This window comes from Aptenodytes forsteri, unplaced genomic scaffold (genome assembly GCF_000699145.1).
Source record: "Aptenodytes forsteri isolate BGI_AS27 unplaced genomic scaffold, ASM69914v1 Scaffold271, whole genome shotgun sequence".
NCBI lineage: Eukaryota > Metazoa > Chordata > Aves > Sphenisciformes > Spheniscidae > Aptenodytes > Aptenodytes forsteri.
In genome coordinates this window covers 487,186-507,147 of record NW_008794602.1, presented here as the reverse complement: position 1 = coordinate 507,147, position 19,962 = coordinate 487,186, and the positions used below count along the sequence as shown (strand labels likewise).

The 19,962-nt window shown below is 48.0% G+C and overlaps 1 protein-coding gene across 1 annotated transcript in view; it reads right to left on the bottom strand.

Moving 5' to 3' along the window:
• Window positions 1-2,005: 2,005 nt before the first annotated feature.
• The window catches only part of SPG7 (SPG7, paraplegin matrix AAA peptidase subunit), a gene marked incomplete at its 5' end in the record, with an annotated part of 53,595 nt that continues 35,638 nt past the window's right edge, over window positions 2,006-19,962 (bottom strand). The window contains 9 exons of the mRNA XM_019470406.1: window positions 2,006-2,344; window positions 4,067-4,144; window positions 5,218-5,381; window positions 5,943-6,099; window positions 7,306-7,421; window positions 10,824-10,934; window positions 11,967-12,069; window positions 13,278-13,402; window positions 19,318-19,491. Of these exons, the coding sequence (XP_019325951.1) occupies window positions 2,135-2,344; window positions 4,067-4,144; window positions 5,218-5,381; window positions 5,943-6,099; window positions 7,306-7,421; window positions 10,824-10,934; window positions 11,967-12,069; window positions 13,278-13,402; window positions 19,318-19,491 (1,238 nt within the window). The remainder of the gene's footprint in view (window positions 2,345-4,066; window positions 4,145-5,217; window positions 5,382-5,942; window positions 6,100-7,305; window positions 7,422-10,823; window positions 10,935-11,966; window positions 12,070-13,277; window positions 13,403-19,317; window positions 19,492-19,962) is intronic.

The following is a 19,962-nucleotide window of genomic DNA, read 5'->3' as shown; positions in this document are numbered from 1 at the left end:
CGGTGCCCCGGGCCCGCACCCAGGCTCGGCCGCGGGACCCCGCTGCCGGGCACCCTCGCGGGGCCGGCCCGGCCAGGAGAAGCAGCTACAGCTCTGCAAGGTGCTGGTGCAGCGCCCTCTCCTGCGCCCAGCGCCTCCAGCCCGGGCCGGGACACACGCCCGGCGGGAGGGGACAGACACGGGGCAGGGGTGACACCGTCCCCGAGGACTCCGGCAGGACCGCAGAGGACCCTGTTCTCCCTCCACACCCACACCCCACAGCAGGGCCCTGCTCCGCCGTCTGCCCCAGCAGGGCTCTGCCACCTTCCCCAGTTCGGGGTGGGCAGCACCAGCATCTCCCCTGTGGGCCGAGAGGGGCCAGGGGACCACCACCCACCTCGGCAGAGCCCGGATCCTGCCGTGGCGTGAGCCGTGGCCTTGCCACTAGATGGCACGGCCATGCCGGCTGCACCCTGGAAGCCACCGAGGACCCTGCGCTGTCCCACAAGCGTCCCAGCGTAGCACCACTACGGCCCATCGCCCTCAGCTTCACCGAACTGAATCCTCCCGGCAAAGGGTTTATTCAGGCAGCCCAGAACACAGCTACGACTTATTTTTAAAAATAAGATCAGAGAACGCTTGAAATGTCACCTGCTGCTGGGAAAGTGAATTCAAAGAATGAACTTGTGAAGAAACAAACAGATTTGGAAGGAAAAAAAAAAAAAATACAGGCACAGTAGCATCCCAAATTTAGAAAACCCCTTCTCAAACAGATTTGGAAGGAAAAAAAAAAAAAAAAATACAGGCACAGTAGCGTCCCAAATTTAGAAAACCCCTTCTCCCCCTAAAAGCAAGGCAAATCACCGCCACCACGGGGATGACAACCAGCGATGCCCCAGGGAGGGCTCGGGGCTCCGTGTACGCAGGTGGGTCTGTGCTGGGACAGGGGAGAGGACGCCTTGCAGAACATCCTCCCCCCCTGTCATGAGGGGAAACGAGAGGCCCTCCGCTCCAGCCTGAAGAGGAGCCTGGGGACTACGGTTGGGGCCTGGGAGTTGAAAGCTGTCAGAGACTGGGCTTGGGCTGGGGTCTTTCAGGTCACAGACAATCTTCACGGAATAACTCAAGACAACAATACTTCCTAAAAGATAAACCCAGCCAGAGCACACCAGGCACCAACGATCATTTTAATGCTTTCCCCGATGAATGGCAGACAACCACGCCATCACGGCTTGTTTTGCAAGAGCCATGAGGATGGAGCCAGAGGAACTGCCAGCTTTTTACCGAGGCTTCCCAACGGACACACCTGCTTTTGCTCGAGTTACTGGGAGCACCTCACCAGCTCTGAACCAGCAGTGCCGCCAAACAGTCTTCCAACGTGTAACTCGGAGCCGCTCTCTGCAACGCTAGTTTCTAACACCGCACTGCAGGGTTACGTTGGGTTCTGCACACAGGTTTTCCTCAATCTCTGCTTGTGAGACACTCGCTATAAAAACTGAATATAAGTTATTGGCCTGGGGGAAGAAAGCCCTTGTCCTGTACAACTCCACAGCTATAATAAAGCTTTGTATGTGCCAAAACACATATCCACGTCTTGACAGATTCTACAAACACAGCAGACATTATGGACAGTTTATTCTAGTGGAGTCTGTTTTTCAGTTTCTATTTTACGTTCAGCAGCGGAGATGATCAAAGGTTACAGGGGAGTCGCACAAGAACTACAGCACCTCAGCCAACTCGGAGCCTTGCAGGGGTTTCATTACACTGACTGTTCTGGCACTGAAGGGAACGGCCCCGCACGCCTGCCACGTCATGCACCAGAGCGAGAGCCGGCTTACAAGGACTCCACAGGATCTTTCACCCTTAAGAACATGTACACCGCTCCTGTGTACAAGAGATCCTTCCAGCTGGTTAGACTTGCCCAACTCCTAATCACAACTACCCTGCTGAGAATCAATTTCAGAATCCTAAGGAGCTCTCCTTCCTGCAGGGAAAAGCTCGTTAAAAGAGCCAATGTAGCCATCCCTTAATTTTTGGGTAACAGCAGCACAGAGATTCCCTGCTCAGTATCTTTTGATTCTGGAGCTGAAAAGGGAAAAGGCCTGTGTCCAAAAGAAGCCTCTAGAGTCCTCCTGTTCCACATCAGGGGTGGGCTTCATACTGGTCTCAGGCGTGGTTCTTCCTCCTCCTCGTGGTTTGGTGGCTGCTGGGGCATTTCTTCATCTCTTGTGTCTTGCTTGTCTCTCTCCGCTTGAAGCCAGCTCTGAGGAGCTATCATTTTCTTTGGCCCATAGGGCGGAGGCCCAATCAAAGCTTCAATGTCATCGTAATTTATCACTTCTTTCTCCAGGAGGGCATTAGACAGCTAGAAAGAGTAAATAAGGCATAATGAGGCACAGGGGTTTGAAAACAGCCTCCCTGAACCGATCTGAACTCTCCCTGCCAGCTCAACTCAGATCTCAACATCTGGACACAGCACGTGCTGCAGCCCACGAGGAGCAGACCCCTGGCTACCACACCACAGACGGGGTGACCCGAAAGCCTGCTGGAGCCAGTACAAAGTTCTCCAGGCTGCCGGCACCTTTCACAAGAGCGTTTTTGGTCAGGAATACATAGTATGACTGGAGGCAATAAAGCAAGCTCTAGGGAATGATTCGGAGAGTCAGAACTCCAGGAACAATTCGAGAAGTGCCCTTCCTGCCACTGTCACCGCAGCTGTGGCCCTGCCCGCCTAAGGTGCCAAAGTAACAGCAAGTAAGACCAGAGCCAGACCCACACTCCTCCCCTGTACACACTGGGATAACAAAGAGCTGTCTGTTCCTGCAGGCATGGGCTGAAGGTCATCAGAAGTTCCTCTCCAGAAAAGTTGAATTCTCTGGCCCCTCTGCCAGCGGAAGGACCACACTTGAGCAGCAGGTGGCTGTCAAACGTGGAACGGCTCAATTCTGCTGACAAGATGCGACACACTGGCCTGGCAACCGAAACATTTACTCTGCAGATACTTTGGCTTAACTTAAAAGTTTTTCTGTGATGAGCCTCTAGCAAACATCTGACTGCTGTTAAAAGCAAGCATCAGAACAGAGGAGACCTGCAGAGAGGAGACCCCCTAACAACGCCTGCCTTCAGAGCCCTCCCAGGGCACTGTCCCGGGGACAGGGCTGTGATATGGCCGACAGCAGGGTGTCTGAGCAAGCAAGCTCTGGTTACCTTACTACGCTCAGCAGGCCCGCAGTTGCGTAGCTGAAGGGGTTGTTGTTGTTTGTTTAAAAAGTTTTAAGGAAAAGGATTGTTTTATTTGCAAAACATGCAACACTAAGTTGACTCCTGGTCATTTTGGATGTTATGGACCAGACTTCTGAAGGAAAGATCAAGTAGATACACAGGGTGCTGCAACCCAAGCGTGGCTCAGCCCAGAGCGATGGGTACAGAGCTCCCGGCAGAGGTGGGGACACGCCAGGGTGACTGGCTAGGGGACTGTCAGGACACAAAGAGGAGGAGGCAAAGCTCTACCTTGTAACAAGGACTCCCTGGTATATTAGGTATCAAGGAGCTGGCAGGTAAAAACTGTCTGGAGTCACCAGAAAGCATGAACCAGCACCAGTCAGCCAAGGTGACAGGTCCCGTATTCCTTCCGCAAAGCCCAGAAACTGTCCTGGAAGGATGAGCTGTTCCTGCCTTTGCAGGCTTCACGGAAACAGTCGCTGTCTGCTTTCCAGGGAATTACACTGCCAAGAGGCTAGCAGAGAAGTGCAAGTGAGGGACACGAATTCTAGCTTTGATCACTTCCACAGAGCACTCCTACTCCTCTACCCTGCAAACACCAGCTGGTGTCAGGAGGCAGACTACTCACTGCTGGAAAAGGCACACATTCCTCCCCGCGCCTGCTCCTAATCTGGGGGATACGCAGTGAACAGTCACTTGTTCACAACACGAGCCCCAGCACTCCCACCACAAGACTTTCTAGGACCACAGAGACACTGCAACAGCAGAGCTACAGAGCACAGAAAGCAGCAAGGCAAAACACACCAGTTAAAAAAACCCAACCAACCGAAAACAACAACAAAAACCTCACACAATTCCAACTTACTGTTCGCAGCTTGTCCCGGTTCTCCAATAAGAGTTTTTCTGTGCGCCTGTAAGCCTGAGCCACCAGGACTTTTGCTTCCTAGAAGGTAGTAAGAAGAGAGATTTGGAGCGCAGCTGGCAACAAACATGACATGCGGATAAACAAGGAGAACACCGAGGGATGGAATCTGCAAAACTGAGCCAGGCAGAAAGTTGTTCCCATCAACAGAAGATACAGATAGATCGTTTGGGGGGAAAAAAAAAAAAGCAGCCAAAGGAGTACTTGTGACAAGGAACAGTAAATGCCTGCACGAGAACAACTCTTCAGTAGAGTCCCAGCTGATGGGAAATGCAGTCTAATTAAGGAGGCTCTTCAGCAGCAAAAGATGCAGCTCAGCACAAATCCCAGGGAAGCACAACCATAGCGCTTCTGAACCAGTTTTTTCATTTCCAGCTATTTGACTTTTCAACTAAGGCAATGTTTTTTGCAGCAATGAAGCCCAATTTCCTATCAAAACAGGCTAACGTTTTCCAATCAGTCTGAACCGTCACTTTGGTTAGATAGCCTCTCTGATCTAGGAAGCGGAGACATTTAAATTGTGCAACTGAGACTTTAAGACAGGTTTCTGTAACCTAAGCACTGCATAGCCATGCTTAGATATACCTGGGACTCCTGAGGGCCTGGAGAGACTCCATGCAACAGAATCTTTCCCTAGCCGGGTATTTGTCTGCAGTTCCACCCCCCGCCCCCCCCCAGTCTCCCCAGATTATTCCTTCTTCCCCCGCAAAGCATTTCTCCCTCTCTCCAAACATCACATTTGAACCTCCTGTCTCCCAGAAGCTCACCAGGGTCTTGCCCACACTGGAACCAGGACTGCAGCTTTCACAGTCAGTTTTATGCATCGCACCATATTTCACAGCCACTCGCTGCAGCTTCAGGCAGCGCAGTGCTACTGGGCTGAACTCACAGCTGTATGTGATTTTGCCTGTTTTAATGCCTCACTGCATAGTCCTAATACGCGGTAACAGAATAGGTAAGTGCTCAGTTGTTGACATTTATAACTTAATGGCTAACAGAAAAATACATTGTTTGGGTGCAAGTTACTTGCATTTTTTTTACTGAACTGCAGAAAGTCAAGAACAAACGGGCACGTGTAACAAGGGTGGCCTTACATGGTCCATCATTTGCTGAAGTCCCTGGCTGAAAGGGCGCCGACCAATTCCAGCTGCACTCTCCAGGTCCGGGAAGGAGAGCTGCCCAATGCTGGGCACCATCCCGTACTGCTTCACCATGGAGTAGGCTATCTTGGTCACCTTCTTCAGGTCATCCTGTGCTCCTGGGCAGGAGAGAGAGACGCAATGCTTGCCAGCTCCAAGCTGAGTGCAAGAGGAGCACATCCTGCACAAACATGCATTCCACTAGTCGAGAGACCAGAGGACCCACAGGAGCCCACGGAGGTGAACACTCCACCTGCTGACGGACCTTTCTACACGTACTGCAGGACCCATGCACGATAGTGAGTGCATCTACTGGTAGCTAGCTCACGTGGAGTGCTTACCTGCCACTGCCCACTGTTATCCCATTTGGATATAACTAGTTGGAAACACGGCACAGAAACCTTTAGGCCCTCCCGTGAGCCAAGAGCCTCACCGGATAATTTCACCTGTCGCCTTAGGCTTTGGGACAAGTCTAAGACAACACAGTGACAACCAACAGCGAGACACCTCCATGCTCACAAATGCAAGCCCAAGATCAAAATACACAATCGGACATTTCTCCTTCCCAGGGTGGGAAACCAATGTCTGTTGCTCAGATCACCCTTGGACAGAGCAAGTGCAGAAGTTCAGGCTCTCTTAGCACAATCTCCACCTGCCTGTGCCAGGGTCTGGCTCCTCACCTGTAGTGACTTTGTTAAAGGTGATGGCCTCGGACACTCTCCCGCCCAGCGCCATACACATCCTCTCCAGCAGCTGTTCCTTGGTGAAGAGGTACTGCTCTCTCGGAAGGATCTGGGCGAATCCAAGAGCTGCGTTTGTTCGAGGGGCTATGGAAACCTGCAACACAGAGCAGCTCCCTCAGTTCAGAGAACAAAAGAGCTCCCAACTACAGCAGCAGAGGGAGAAAAGGAAGAGGCCTGCATTCCCAGCAAAATTTGTTGAAAGCTATGGGGCAGGCTGACCTACAGAGACACGGCCAAGGACCGCAGTATGTCACCATTCCTGTACTGAAGGCTCTGCCTTCACAGCTACAGACGTACACTTTCTGCCACTTTCTGCTCAGGAAATTAAAAGGAAATTGTCCTAAACAGCGAGCCAGTGAAATCCTGAGATTTAGGAGTTGCTTTGGAGGGTATAAGCCAAACAGAGTTCACTTTACTGTGTTCCAGAATCACTGAGACTACCTGGAGAAAGATAGGATGTCTTCAGAAAAGTAAGAGCCATTTCCCCCCACCCATTAAATGAGAGTAATTAACAACAGTTCCGCTTATACAATAGGTCATTCAGAGTGAATTTGCTGCTGACAGCAAACCAAGGAGCTGTTGCCCTTGTCATTTCCACTTCCCACCTCCCCCCAGTGTCAAGGCTTTTCGAGGAGATGTGCATGGGAGAGAACACACCCTGGGGTGCCAAAGAGGGTCTTTTCCCTACAGAGAAGGGCTTCAGACAGACAAACTCCCACGTTTGCCAATCTGAAAAACACATCTCTCGCCATCAGTATCAGAGCAGTTCCTGCAACTGATTCACTGGCTGCAACATGCTGGCAAGCCATGGCAGGGAAAGAGATCATATACGCACGCATGCACACACGGAGCAGCGCTTTGTGCCTGGAGGAAGTGCATGAACTGAGCAGCAGCGTCAGGAGACTCAGTTGCTCCAAACAGCTTTACAGTTGGCTTTTAACTGCAAGGCTTCTCCTGTAGCTGGTTAATCAGCTTTGCACCACCACTGTCATCAACAGAGCCTAATAATGGATTTCTCCACAGCATATTTTAGGGACACGGTTTAGTGGTGGACTTGGCAGTGTTAGGTTAACGGTTGGACTCAATCTTAAAGGTCCTTTCCAACCTAAATGATTCTATATTTGCCACTTATTTTGCTGCAGTATTCATAGCTCCAAGCTCATGGAGGCCAGGGTAACGCAGCAGAATTCAACACAAGTACTACAAAACAATCAACGCGTCTTGGACAGGGGAACCCCCCAAGGACTCTCTTCCCACCCAGTGACAAGCTTCATTACGCAGCAGCTGGTAGCGGAGTTACCTTCATCACTGCCTCGGTGTGCTCCAGCAGCCAGCCAACCAACGCGTGACCCGATTCATGAAACGCCACAACCTTCCTCTCTTCTGGTGACAAGATCTTACTTCTTTTGGCAGTGCCTGTAGGAAAACAGAGAAGGATTCGATAAGGTAGCCGGCAATAGGTGTAACCAGTAGGGCATAATCTCGTACAGCTAAGGGCACAGGCTAGCACAGTCCGTGGCTGAACAGCCAGCAAGCTGTTCAATATTGCACTCCATCTAGGGAGAGGCAGTAAAAAGCCCTTCAGTTACGTGCTGTGGAAGGTGCTCTCTGTCCCTGCAGTAGAAAGCAATCCATGCTTGGATTACTTGAAAACACTGACAGAAACTTTTCCCCCCCTCTCCTCCTTACAACAGACTTAATCATTAGACAAATAGTTTAACATTTGATGAGATCACAGCTCTCGAACGCAAAGCTCTGTTCTGTTCCCAGCTCCTGCCAAAGGCACGTTACACTATATCTCTGCCCAGGGACAGATCTGCAACAAGTCAGTCTACCATTTGGAAAAAAAAAAAAACAAACCCAACAAACCAAAACCCGAAACAGAGACTAGCTAGAATATCATACTGATTTTGCTGAACGGTCTTTCAGTCCCTTTGGCAGAACATGAGAGAAGCAAGATGTTGCATTACATATAAGACAGATCCCATTGAGATTCTTGTGCATTAGGAGTGTTCAAATCAGCAAAAGACCAAGAGTATATATAAAAATCTTTCTCCAGACCCTGGAAATGTCTCTGATTACACATGGCATGCTCCATATGAGCTTATTCACAGGCTCCTGAGAACTAGCAAATTAAGCCATAACTCACACTTAATACTTCCTCCAAAAAGGTGATTTTTGAAAGTGTCTATTTTCCAAGCCAGTAGTCTGTAACGCAGAATAAGTCCAATTAGGATTTAAAAAAAAAAAAAAAAGCCGAATGGAAGTGAAACTTCTGCCACGTAGAAAATACGTTAACTACATAATACACTGCATATCAAACACTCATTATAGCTCTGCGTGTTGAATGCAAAAAGGTACCAGTACTTTAAAGCCTATGTCTCCACACAGTGCTGGGAGCGGTAGGGGGTAGAGCAGGCAGAGTCAAGAGCAGCATTACACCAAGCTCGCTTGAAGTCTTGGAAAACAACATTCTATTAACATTAATTTTTAAACAAAGTCAAGAGCTTTATTAAACAAGGAAACAGCAAAATTAGTGTGGCAGATCTTGTAAAATTACCGCTCAGGGACCCTGGAAACCACTGTGCCCCGCAAGGCATGATGGTGATGGAATAGCAGATTAATTGCAACAGACTTGATTTTCATCAGTCAGTCCCTTATCCTGCCTTCAGCAGTGCGTGCACATGTGCCTGTATGTCTCCACAGAAAGATGTAAAGATGTGTGTGTATATATATATACACACACACACACACACACACGCACCTAAAAAATTCTGGAAGTATTCCTCTGTCAGCCCACCAAGGAGGGAGGGACTGTACCCTTCACAATAGCACACAGTGCGCCTACAAAGATTATTTCTTTTCCTACATAAAGTAATCTCCAGGCAGGAAAAAGTTCTCTGAAGGCCTGTACTTATCATATTTACGAGACAAACAACCCAGGAAACAACTCTGGTGCATCTTTGCTGGCCTTACACAGCATACACAAACTCCACCACGAAAACAGGCTCCACTACGTCTCCTAAAGACAGCCCCTAAATGCCTCTGTGCGCTCAGCAGGTTTCCTCCCTCACTCCCAGGAGACCCGACTTACTGACTGCTTTCTGTTCCCAAACTAAAAACACAATGGGGACTACCACAGAGAGAAGTTCTTACTCCTCCCTTACAGCAACACAAAGCTTTAAGGCTGACAGAGCCTCTGGACTTGCAAAGTTCTCTTTTGATTCCACACCACTCTTATTAAAACCAGAAGCTTACAATGGAAAGCACAGTAATATCTTCTTTCTTTCAAGAAAAGCTTTTATAGCAACTGAAATGCCCTCTGGATTGTGAAATCCAGAAGCGCTCCTATTACATGGCAAGGGTACATTTAATATATGTGCCTGAAGGGTTGTTTGGGGCCTTTTAGATTTAGTCGATGAAACATAGCCAGCCAGGTCCTGCTAATATGAAAGAATCTGATTAAGCAACAAAAAGACTTTATGGCCTCCTACACGCCACAGAGCCTTAGTAAAGCAAGTCAGCTTGTCAGCAGTGAAACTGCTGAAGCCCATGCCCTGCGATGCCCCACCACATTAATGCCAGATCTCCCTTCTGCTACACGTCCCCTGTGGCCTTACTTGCTTTTTGCCTTATCTTCCAAGTCTGGGGAACTAAGGTGAGGGTGGAATTTAGACAGAAAAGCCAAGTGAATCCCTGCAAGTTTGGTGCTTTCTCTCCTGCAGATGGGGAAGTAAAGCACATGATTGCTCTGGCTGATGAGGACTTCTGTGTCACGACGAGAGTCGTCTTGCCGTCCACTCCTGGGAGCTGCTCAGTACAGTTTAGGCTTTGTGCAAGTGTGGCCAGTTACCCAAAGCACTCCAAGGGTTTCATTTTTAAGAAGCAGGTGAAACTGTCAGGACTTTTCTCAAAAAACTTCTCTTAAATGAGGAATTGTTTAGGCATTTTCTGATAAAGCAAACACTCAGGACTAAATTCCAGGATCAGGAAATAACTGACCCAGTACAAACATCCTGTTCCACACGCTCTAAGAAAAGCACAGCACGCCATTCTGTTTGCCCAGGCTCACCCCCCGGTAATGACACTGCAGCCTGGAGAGAGTTACGTGTCTGACTATGAAAACCAAGGCTTGGCTACAGGGCAGTTCAGACCGAAACCCACCAGATTCAAATCCCTCAGGTGAAGTCAAGAGTTCTGGGAACTCTTTTCCCCGTCCCTATAATATACTGCTACAGGGTAATCTCCAGAGGTTCCTCTGCTGGCAATCGCACAAGCGACAGGGAAAGGCCGACAGGATGTTCTCAGAGGGAGAACAGTACTCTACTGTCTTTCAGTTTATTCTGCCAATTCAAAGCCTGGGCTTTGAGGCCAAAAAGAAAAATCTCTAATTTCTCGCTGTTGAGGATGCGTAGCCTATTTGCTATTCATGTTTGTGTAGCAGGTGTCCAGAGCAGGAAGAAAAACCCAGAGATACTTCCACTCTTTTTTTCTCCCCCCCTTAAAAAAAACCCAAACTTTTTAAGCTAAAAAAGCCATATAGATTTGAATTCCCCTCTTTACTGTTTTGCTACTGGCCATCTTCCCTTAGCTACTGGTTCAGGCTGCCTGCAGATTCAGGAAGATAGATCCATTTGAGGTCTTGTTCAGAGAACTTTCTGTGACTATGTCATCTAAGATCTTCAGGACAGCTCTACAGGACAGCGCACCGTTAGGACCCACCTGTCTTCCTCGAATGTAACCCACTCACTTGAGCCTTCTCTCAAGAAGCGTGATACAGACTAGTAAGACAACAACAGAAACGGCTGGGTCACTTACCTGCAATGACTCTTTCCACAGCATACTCGAAGTTGAAAGTATCGATGGATTTGTGACCTTCTCTAGCGGCATGAAGAGCAGCTTCATTACATATATTTGCTATGTCAGCTCCTGTAGACAAGAGTTTACAAGAATTACATTGCATTTGTTATGCGACAGAGATTTCAGAGGACAGAAGAGGCAAGCACAAATCTGGAGAAGGACCTAAGGAAGTCAAATAGCCTGCACTTTTTTGATCCTTGGGAACAGAGAGCAAACCTAGTCCATGGTGTTTATGTTGGATTTGAACAATACAACTGCCTTGGCAATGAACACTGCGTTGCCACACAGAGGACAGAGTTCAGCAATCAATTAACAGGCTAAAGCCAAGGCTGGCTCTCAGCAACAGGGGAGTGGCGTGGGCAGTCTGGGTTGGCACAGGCTGCTGCACTGTTCGTACAGCAACCGCACAACCTCTGTGCGGAAGAGAAAGAACATCTGTTCTGAGTTTGTGTGTGGGGGTGATGGTGGCGGGGGGCTGCTGAAAGAAGTCACGAAGAGGCAGTGTGCTGGGGCCTGTTAGAGGGGAAATCCAGAAAGGATATTCCAGGAACTCCACATAAACAGGAACTCTGGAGCCCCTTGCTCAGCACTGTGTCAAACTCCCAGGGACCTACCCTGGAAACAGGCTGAATCCAACAGCCAGGCATAGTTGTCCAATTTCTACTCTGACCGACAGAGTAATTGCTATTCATTCCTCCTATCGCTTTCCTGGTAACATATATCAACTTAAGAGTCTTTCCCCTGAAGTGCAACATCTCATCCTCAACAACAGCTTGGACAGGAGCACGAGCAGTGGTTCCTCCCCTTAGGAATTAGTAACCCAGGCATTATAAAAGTGTATTTTCCCTACCCCCCACACCCTGCTAGTCCCAGAAGTTTCAGAAGATTGAAAATAGCCACGAAACTGCTCATCTCAGCTCCATTCACCAGGGAGCTGGTTAGGTTCCCACTATTTCCACAGAGATGGAGAAGGCTTGAAGAAAAAAGCCCTTTAGACCAAAATACCCTGTTAAAACTAGGCAACCAAGAAGCTCCAGGTTGAACTGCAGAACTAGCGTAGAAGCAGGCAGAGCAGCCCCACAAGGACACAGCATGCCATACCGCTGAAGCCCGGAGTCAGTTCAGCAAGGTGCTGCGAGTAGAAGCTGGCATCTTGGATCAGTTTGAGACCCTTCAGGTGGTGCTCAAAGATCTCTCTTCTCTCCTGTAAAGAACACAGAACACCTGAGCCCAGCAAGCCTTCACAACGTGGCAGCTTCAATGCATGGTAGGGAGCAGGGGAGGAGCAGACCTCTGGCAGCGGGGACGGTGACATTGCCACCAGAGGGCAGGGCTGTCCTTACAGCATTTTAGTGCTACAGGAGCCCTGATAAACACCCAGCTCTCAAATTCAGAACAGATGTATGGAGGCTTACCGTGAGTCACTGCTTTCTCTCTCAGGGCCACTCTCCCCTCCCAACTTTCACTCTGATCTGTCTTAACTTTTCTCTTACCATAAAAGCACTCGCAGGAAGGAGCTCCGACTGCCTCTACCTGCTCCCTCACACACCGCAAACGAAAACCCCATCTACTAGCTACTTAGCCTGCGACCATTTCCCAGATGAAGGTGGGGGTGAGATGATGGCTGGCAGGTAGCCAAGGAGTGACTCATTCAGCTGGTCCAGGAGATCCTGATTAAAACAATGGGCTCAGTTGCCAGGGTTTTTCCCCTTCCTCTTTCAGGGCAGCTGCACGGTTCATGCTTCCGGTGCCAGATTGTATTAGGCATTTAAGGTATTTTAACTGAAAACTCTGAGGACGCCAGTAAAGCACAGATGGGAGAAGAAGAGCCTGTGCTGGCAGAGCAGACAGATCTTTACTGCAGCTGAGCCTATTCCCAAAACTCTGCTACAAATGTCAACACAGCAGACATGGAAGACTCCTAGTAAATGGATTTTAAAAGTATTCAGAAGGAGAAAGTAACTTAACAGGCTGCCTAAAGGAAAATGAGGAGCCTTACAAGGGTAGCGAGGACAATAAACCTAAAGAACAAATGGTGCTCAAGGCAGATGACAATTTAAGCTCTCACACAAGCCAACTTGCCAATTAGGTGGTTCCCAGTTTCCTGGAGAGAAGACACAAACATAGCTCTGCATCTGCATGGCAAAGAGAACCTCACAGAAGAATTCACTGCCAAAGCTCATACCAGAGCAGCAACACTTAAAAAGAGTGAGTTGTCATTTCAGAGAAACAAGCAACAAGCACGTCAGATCCTTGATTTAGAGCACATAAATAAGAATAAAGGCAAACAGAAGCCTACCATCTCTATCTTCTCCAAGCTCAGCCTTTGCCAGGCCACTGAATCACCAGCAAGGCCTGGGACACCTTAGTCATTAGTGTTATGGTAAGGACAGAGCAGTAGGTGGAATATACCTGGAGTGTTGGAAGATCAATAAAGATGTGCCTGTCAAGCCTCCCAGGTCTCATCAAGGCGTTATCCAAGACATCAGCACGGTTGGTGGAAGCCAGCACTATGACATGATCTGTGGTCCCCATTCCTGTAGAAAAACAAGAAAAAACAAAGGTGAAGGTTTTCACCACCACAGATGCTGCATTGCAAGCATACAAAGGGAGGGGGCAGGGCAGGATGCAGAGAACGTCTTACACAGCTTTATCACAAAGCCAGAGGGTGTTTACAGCATCCTTTGGGGCAGCTGAGGCTGAGAAAGCATCCTCTTCAGCTAGGAGCACAGGACAGGAAGGAACCTCCCAAGTCACCCAGGCCAGTCTCTGGTCATCACAGATACTCTGAAATTCCCTTTTCATTTACTTAATAATCTTTGGCTTAAAACTTCTTTCCCCCCCTTCCTTTTGACACATTTGGAAATGGCTCCAACTAGAACCCAGAACAGAATCTCTCTATTCTGATGACTTAGGAGATGCCTTCTCACCCCCAGGCTTAAGTCAATTCCTGCTCCTTTAGCTCCAGGTTGTACAAACAATGTTTGCTAGCTGAAACAGCCTTTCCCTTCCCAATATTTCTCTGGAAAGCCCTTTCAGCTTTCATTTACTTTTAGCCTTCAGTCACAGATAGGGCATCAGGATCACCAGGGAAGGGACAGGCTTTCTTCTGACCAGCTCAGGTTAATGCAGAAAGAGAGGACATAACTTCGCCACCCAGCAAGGGGCATGTTACAGCATGATTTGATCTTTGCCTGCTCACTCATCTTTTATCACTCAGAAGGCACCCAGGCATACTGCAGACCAGCGCAAAGACCAACCCCGCAGAACTTACACCACAGACATGTAGGCAGACATGAAACACAAACAGCTTTGCAGTGATGATTAGCATATGCTAGCTCAAGCCACAGTTAGAGGAGGTTTTGTCTCCAGGTCTTAAAGATGAAGGGAACATCAGGATTTACAGGCTTTGTGAGAGCAGCCTGCAGTATGGAGGCATCAAAGGCAGACAGGGCTTCCTGGGGAAGCCAGAGCACTAGCAGCTGGAGCAGGGCAGAAAGGGGCAGGCGGTTGTGCCGCTTGGGTGGGGAGCCAGGGATCATGTTGAATCACTGAACCACACTGCTTATTTATTACATTCCACCAGGTGCCCCCAGGCCCCTGGGTATGAGTCACCTGCTTACAGCAGATTCAACAGCCTGCCACACAGCAGCCTTCCCAGGGAAAGGACGCATTAGTCCCATGTGCCTTCACTGCCAAGTCACACACTGCAGAGAGGCAGCTTTATGCACGTAAGCTGGGCAAGTTTCAGCTCTCTCCAGCTCCACCAGAAGAGCTGCCAAATGTGTCAGCGTACAAGAGCTCAGCAGAAAGATTAAGGTTACAGGTAAGTCAGAGGACTGGCTCTGTCAGCTTGCGCTATAGCAAACCTCAGTTCTTCCTCCCTGCAGGATGCTGTCTAAATAAGCTCCTGGAGAGGATGAAGCCGGCCATTCTTCAGGCATGTATTACACTGCACTTTGGAGTGTGATAAATAAGCAGAGAGACTGGCAGGCACTTGGGGGATAGCAAGCTTCATTCACGTGGCAGGATTAGATGCTACAGTACATTATCTGCTTTGCAGCTGGGAAGACTCTCTTAAAATAGGTCTGACTATTAGAACAAATATAAAAAAAAAACAAAACAGGCCCCCTTAAAAAGGGTCCAACTATTAGAAAAAAAAAAAAAAAAAAAAAAAAAACAGAACCACTGAGAGCATCCTCCTCACATCAGCTTCTGCTCCACTTGCTCTCAAGCCTGTATCCCAGCAGTGTGAAACACTGCTCCAAGAAATCTACAACTGCAGCCTCCGATTCATATTACTGTTCCCAGTGCAACATCACCTGGCATGTCACAGGCTTTGGCTTCCACAGGCAAAGATCAGCCAAAGGAACAGTCTACAAAAACAACACCTCAGTCACATCAACAAATGAAAAACAGCACTGAAGATTTAGCCTAGAGATAGCCTTCATATCCACAATGTTTACAAATGAAGCCACTTCAAAAAGGAAAGGAAAAAAGGGGTCCACTTGAACTGGCAAGCGCTCTGCTCCCCACGGACACAGGGCACGTTACTTTGATGGGCGTCTCATCTGCATTATTACACTGTGTAATTCTCTAGCCATTTGTTCAAAAGCCTTTTGGACATCACCTGTGAACAGTATCATTGAAACAGGGCCACCTTTTTGAGGGAAGCCGCGGGGTCAGAAACTTGCGTACAGCACAGATCAGGTCTTGTCTGTGGTCTTGTCTTAAGGACTTCAGGTGAAAAGCTGCTATGGAAAGACGTCCTGCATTTTCATTCACAAAACACAGATCAGCCCAGGACTGTCAAGCTCCTCTCAAATGCATTCAGAACGGAGGAGATATTTGGGTCACATTCCTCTTCCGCTTGTTTGCGGTTTGTGATGGAAGATTCACTATTCAAACCAGGCACCTGTTTTGACAAAGACTGGAGCACATGTGTCACTCTGGTTTTAAAAACAGCTTTTGTACAGGCTCCCTCCAGTCCCTCCCCTTCTCCCACCAGACTCCTGGTGCTTCCAGAACACGAAGAAAGCTGTCAGAGTGAAGGAAACCAAGGTCGCCTGTAGGAAGAGCACTACTATTACTCTAAAACCTGCATACCAGAATTACCGAGTATCAAACTGCACATTCATCCCATACAGCTTAGCATAATGGCTTTTTTCCTGGTGTCCTCATCCTTCTTCCAGCCTGCAGAGCAGGTTCCATACAGCTCTGACCCTCCTTTTCTTCCTCTACCTTACCTCTGAGTAATCTCATTCAAACACACAAATTCAACAATCACCGCTGATGACTCACAGATCTACTTTTGTGCATGATTTTTTTTCTAATTAATAGCTAACTTGGTTCTATGGTGTTGCCTTGCAGAACTTCAACCATCAATTTAAGCTGAAGACAGCTAAAACAGAGTGCTCAACCTTCCATTTCAAGGCTTCCTCATTACAAACACACACCACTCCTCCGCTTGTGCTTGGACGGAACTGTTAACCTCCTAAAAAAAACTTATTCACTATCATCCTGAAAACTATTTTGCCATGATGCACATAGCACTTCAGTGTTCGTTTAGGTAACGTGCTCAGTTAGATAACATTTCAGTAACACGTGCCAAGATCACTGCTTATGAGTGCAAGCCAACAATAAGTCCATGTTTCTTGTACTAGCCTGACAGTCCTTGCCAGCTGTCTCCCATTTGACATTGTAAACTCCTTGGGCTATTTTTTTAGTGTGTGTTTGATAAAGCACTTAGCAAACAAGGGACTTAGTACATGATCTGTACGAGACACAAATAAATAATGAGACAATATAAATTTAAAAATAAACTAGGCCGCATGCAGCAAACAAGGGACTATTAAATACATACTGAGGATAATATTTAGCTCCTAAACTCACTTTCCAATTGAGCTGTACCTTAATTTCTGAATTGAGACTCACCAAGAAAACACTCTAGAAACCATGCCTAATTTCTACAGACTGGAGGAAATCAGACATTTTCGGTTTTGGTGTGGAGATGTGGATTGTACTGACTACATGTTCCTGAACAGACAGATGGGCCTCCATTTAATTCAGCGTTAACCTGTTGCCAGCTCACCCTACAACTGTCAGGAGAAACAACCCAACCAAGCCAGGATTGCTGTTCTGTGTGTTACTATTGGCCTTTTCTGTCGAGACCATCTACTATATAGATACAGCTGTAAACAGTTATGTTCATCCAAGTATATTTACATGCTTGGCCAAGTTGCCTAAGTTAGTGCATGTGCAAAGTCCCAGGGAACTGCATACACGTATTTAAGGTGATTTCTGGTATCTACGTAGGATTATGTGTTTCAGGGGTGTTCCTCTGATAACCAGATTTCCGTCTGGTTATTTAGGACCTACTCAAAGCTCATTCCTCTCCTTCAAAAACTTCATGGCACCTGTGCTGAAGCAGAGAGACGTCTCCGTACAGCAGGACCCTGTCTGTACCATGCTGTGCTCCTGCTTACAATTTCTCCTCCTTCTGCAGCAAGGGCAGAGATCCAGAATTATATATTATCTTGTGTGCAGTACGAAGGAATATCTACACTTTGCTGAAAGCATTTTTACAAGTCCCAGCTTCTCTCCTTGAAGAGGAAGGGTTGACTCCAGAGCAATCTCCAGAAAGCAGCCTTGCTGCTGAGCTGCAGGCCATGCTCTACTTTAGCAGAGCTGCATCCCCATTTCACTGCAAACATTCAGTAAAAAAAGCACGCAGTTTTAACCCCCAATGTCTGGAGAAAGGGGGATGCTTTTAGTGCAGGACAGCTTTTAATTTTTCACATGAAGAGTGCGATGAGACAACAAGTGTCACAGTTACAGTCAAGGGAAAAGGCAGCTCTGTCCCACGAAAGAGCAGACTGATACAAACACTCCCTGATGGGCCGGTAGGTAGTTATTCCGTACCCTGCTCTGCAACAATAAGATTTAGCAACAGAAACATTGCAAGTTGGGTCAGCGCTGCAGGCTCTGACACAGTTATGACTAAGAATAGCCAAAGGATCACTCTTTTTGGCACTTGTGTGAAAGTATCTTGAGAAAAGGGCTGATTCCAGATGCAGTACAGCCAGAAACCATTCAGAAGCGTGGCATCAACCCAGGGCTTGTTTGCAAAGCTTATCTCTATCAGTTTAGATAGGGATCCTATAGTCAGGCAGACAACGCGAGAATAAGTCCAAGGATGGGAGAATTGATATATTACATTGCTTATGTCCCTCTGGGACAACTAAACTTTAAACCTTAACAGGTTTTAAACCACTACCTGTCTTAGATGGAATACAGCAAGTATTCAACAACATTTAATGGCCAGCTGGACCTAAATGTTACCCTCTACAGACAGCAGTGCCCTTGCTGCCAATTCATTTTCTTTTGATTCCCCAGCACTGTAAATAATTCTTCTCCAATTGCCAGTGGGAAAACATACTCCCGAACTGAAGCCATTTAATACAGTAAGAGTCTTTGGGGTTGCTGCCCTCTGCCAGCCATGATCTCTAATGCACATTTTCTGTTGATTTTATTAGCAGGTGGATGCCCACATGGCTGTTGGGGCAAATTCACTCTGGGTGTGACACTATGCTCTCTTCTGACTCAGGGTCTTCAGTACAGTCACAAAACCAGTTGGCTCCAGGGTTTTAAAATTTACTAGATTTAGCCCCAAACCCTTAAAAGCCTATATAAATGTCTAGATTTCAAGAGGGTTATCTCCACAACTTAGTCACAGCACATACTCAGAGATCTGTCCTAAGCCCAATTACTTCCTTAGGTACCATCAGCTCTGGAGTAGTCCTGCCTAACTCTCCAGGGACATGAAGAGAGAGGCTACAGTGCCTTCAGAAACAGGGATTAATGATGGGGTACATGCGTTCAGACTGGTGCTTGAGGAGATTCCTAAGGGTTCCGCAGGAAAGCCTGGGTCAGCATGAAGCAAGTACTGGGCTCGCAACTTCCACAAACCCTGCGCTGAACAGCAGCTGCTGCTTCTCCTCTGTACTCTGCGCAGCAGCCGGTGAAGGGGAGAAAGAACAGAGAAAGGACCCACTTCAAGTGAGCAATACAACGACCTCTGAAACCAGAGCAAGGCCAGCCAAGGCCACACTGGTGTCCACATAGGGAAAAAAAATCCTACTTTCAGGGCCGCAGCCCCTTCACTAAGCAGCAGTCCGAAACACAGTTATCACTTGTACAGATGGTCTTTTAGCAAGGACATGACCAAACTGTAGTTCTGGGCTTAGTCCTGAACAGGCTGTGAAGTGCAAGCTAGCCTTGTCCCAGGGAAGAGGGGAATGAGATTTGTTTCAATGCAACTGTAATCACTTCAGCAAGAAGAGAACGCTGAAGAGGCACGGCAAGTTCAAGCAGGAAAAAGATGTACAGGCCAACAGCTTGGATCTCTCAGGTGATAAGGGCCCAACTGCTGAGAGGCAGAGAGAATACTGACCGTCCATTTCCACCAGCAGCTGGTTTAAGGTCTGCTCCTCCTCAGCATTGGCAAAACCAGATATATTGGTTGAGCGCTTCTTGCCCACAGCATCAATTTCATCAATGTACACGATGCAGGGTGCACGAGCCTGGGCTTCTCTGAAGAGGCTCCGAACTCTGGCAGCTCCAAGACCTATAGGAGAAGGGAAGAAGAAATAAGCCTTGTAGCTAAAATTGTCAGCAAAGCTGGAGAGCAGCATTACTGGCCCCCAAGTGAGACACCTGACACCGGACAAACCCTCAGTATGTGACAGTCCCTCTCTCAACACTCCCGGCACAAAGAAATAGCCACAGAACTCGTATGTTTAGTCCTTAGGCAGTGCTCCTCCTGGAGTGTGCTGGCTTGTAACTGAGCTCCCAAAACTGCAGGGACTCCTACGGCTGCTGTAAGAGGAGCTGTCCTGGTTTTGGCTGGGATAGTTAATTTTCTTCCTAGTAGCTGGTACAGCGCTGTGTTTTGGATTTAGGATGAGAACAATGTTGATAACACACCGATGTTTTAGTTGTGGCTAAGCAGTGCTTACACTAGTCAAGGACTTTTCAGCTTCCCATGCTCTACCGACTGAGAAGGCTGGAGGTGCACAAGAAGCTGGGAGGGGGCACA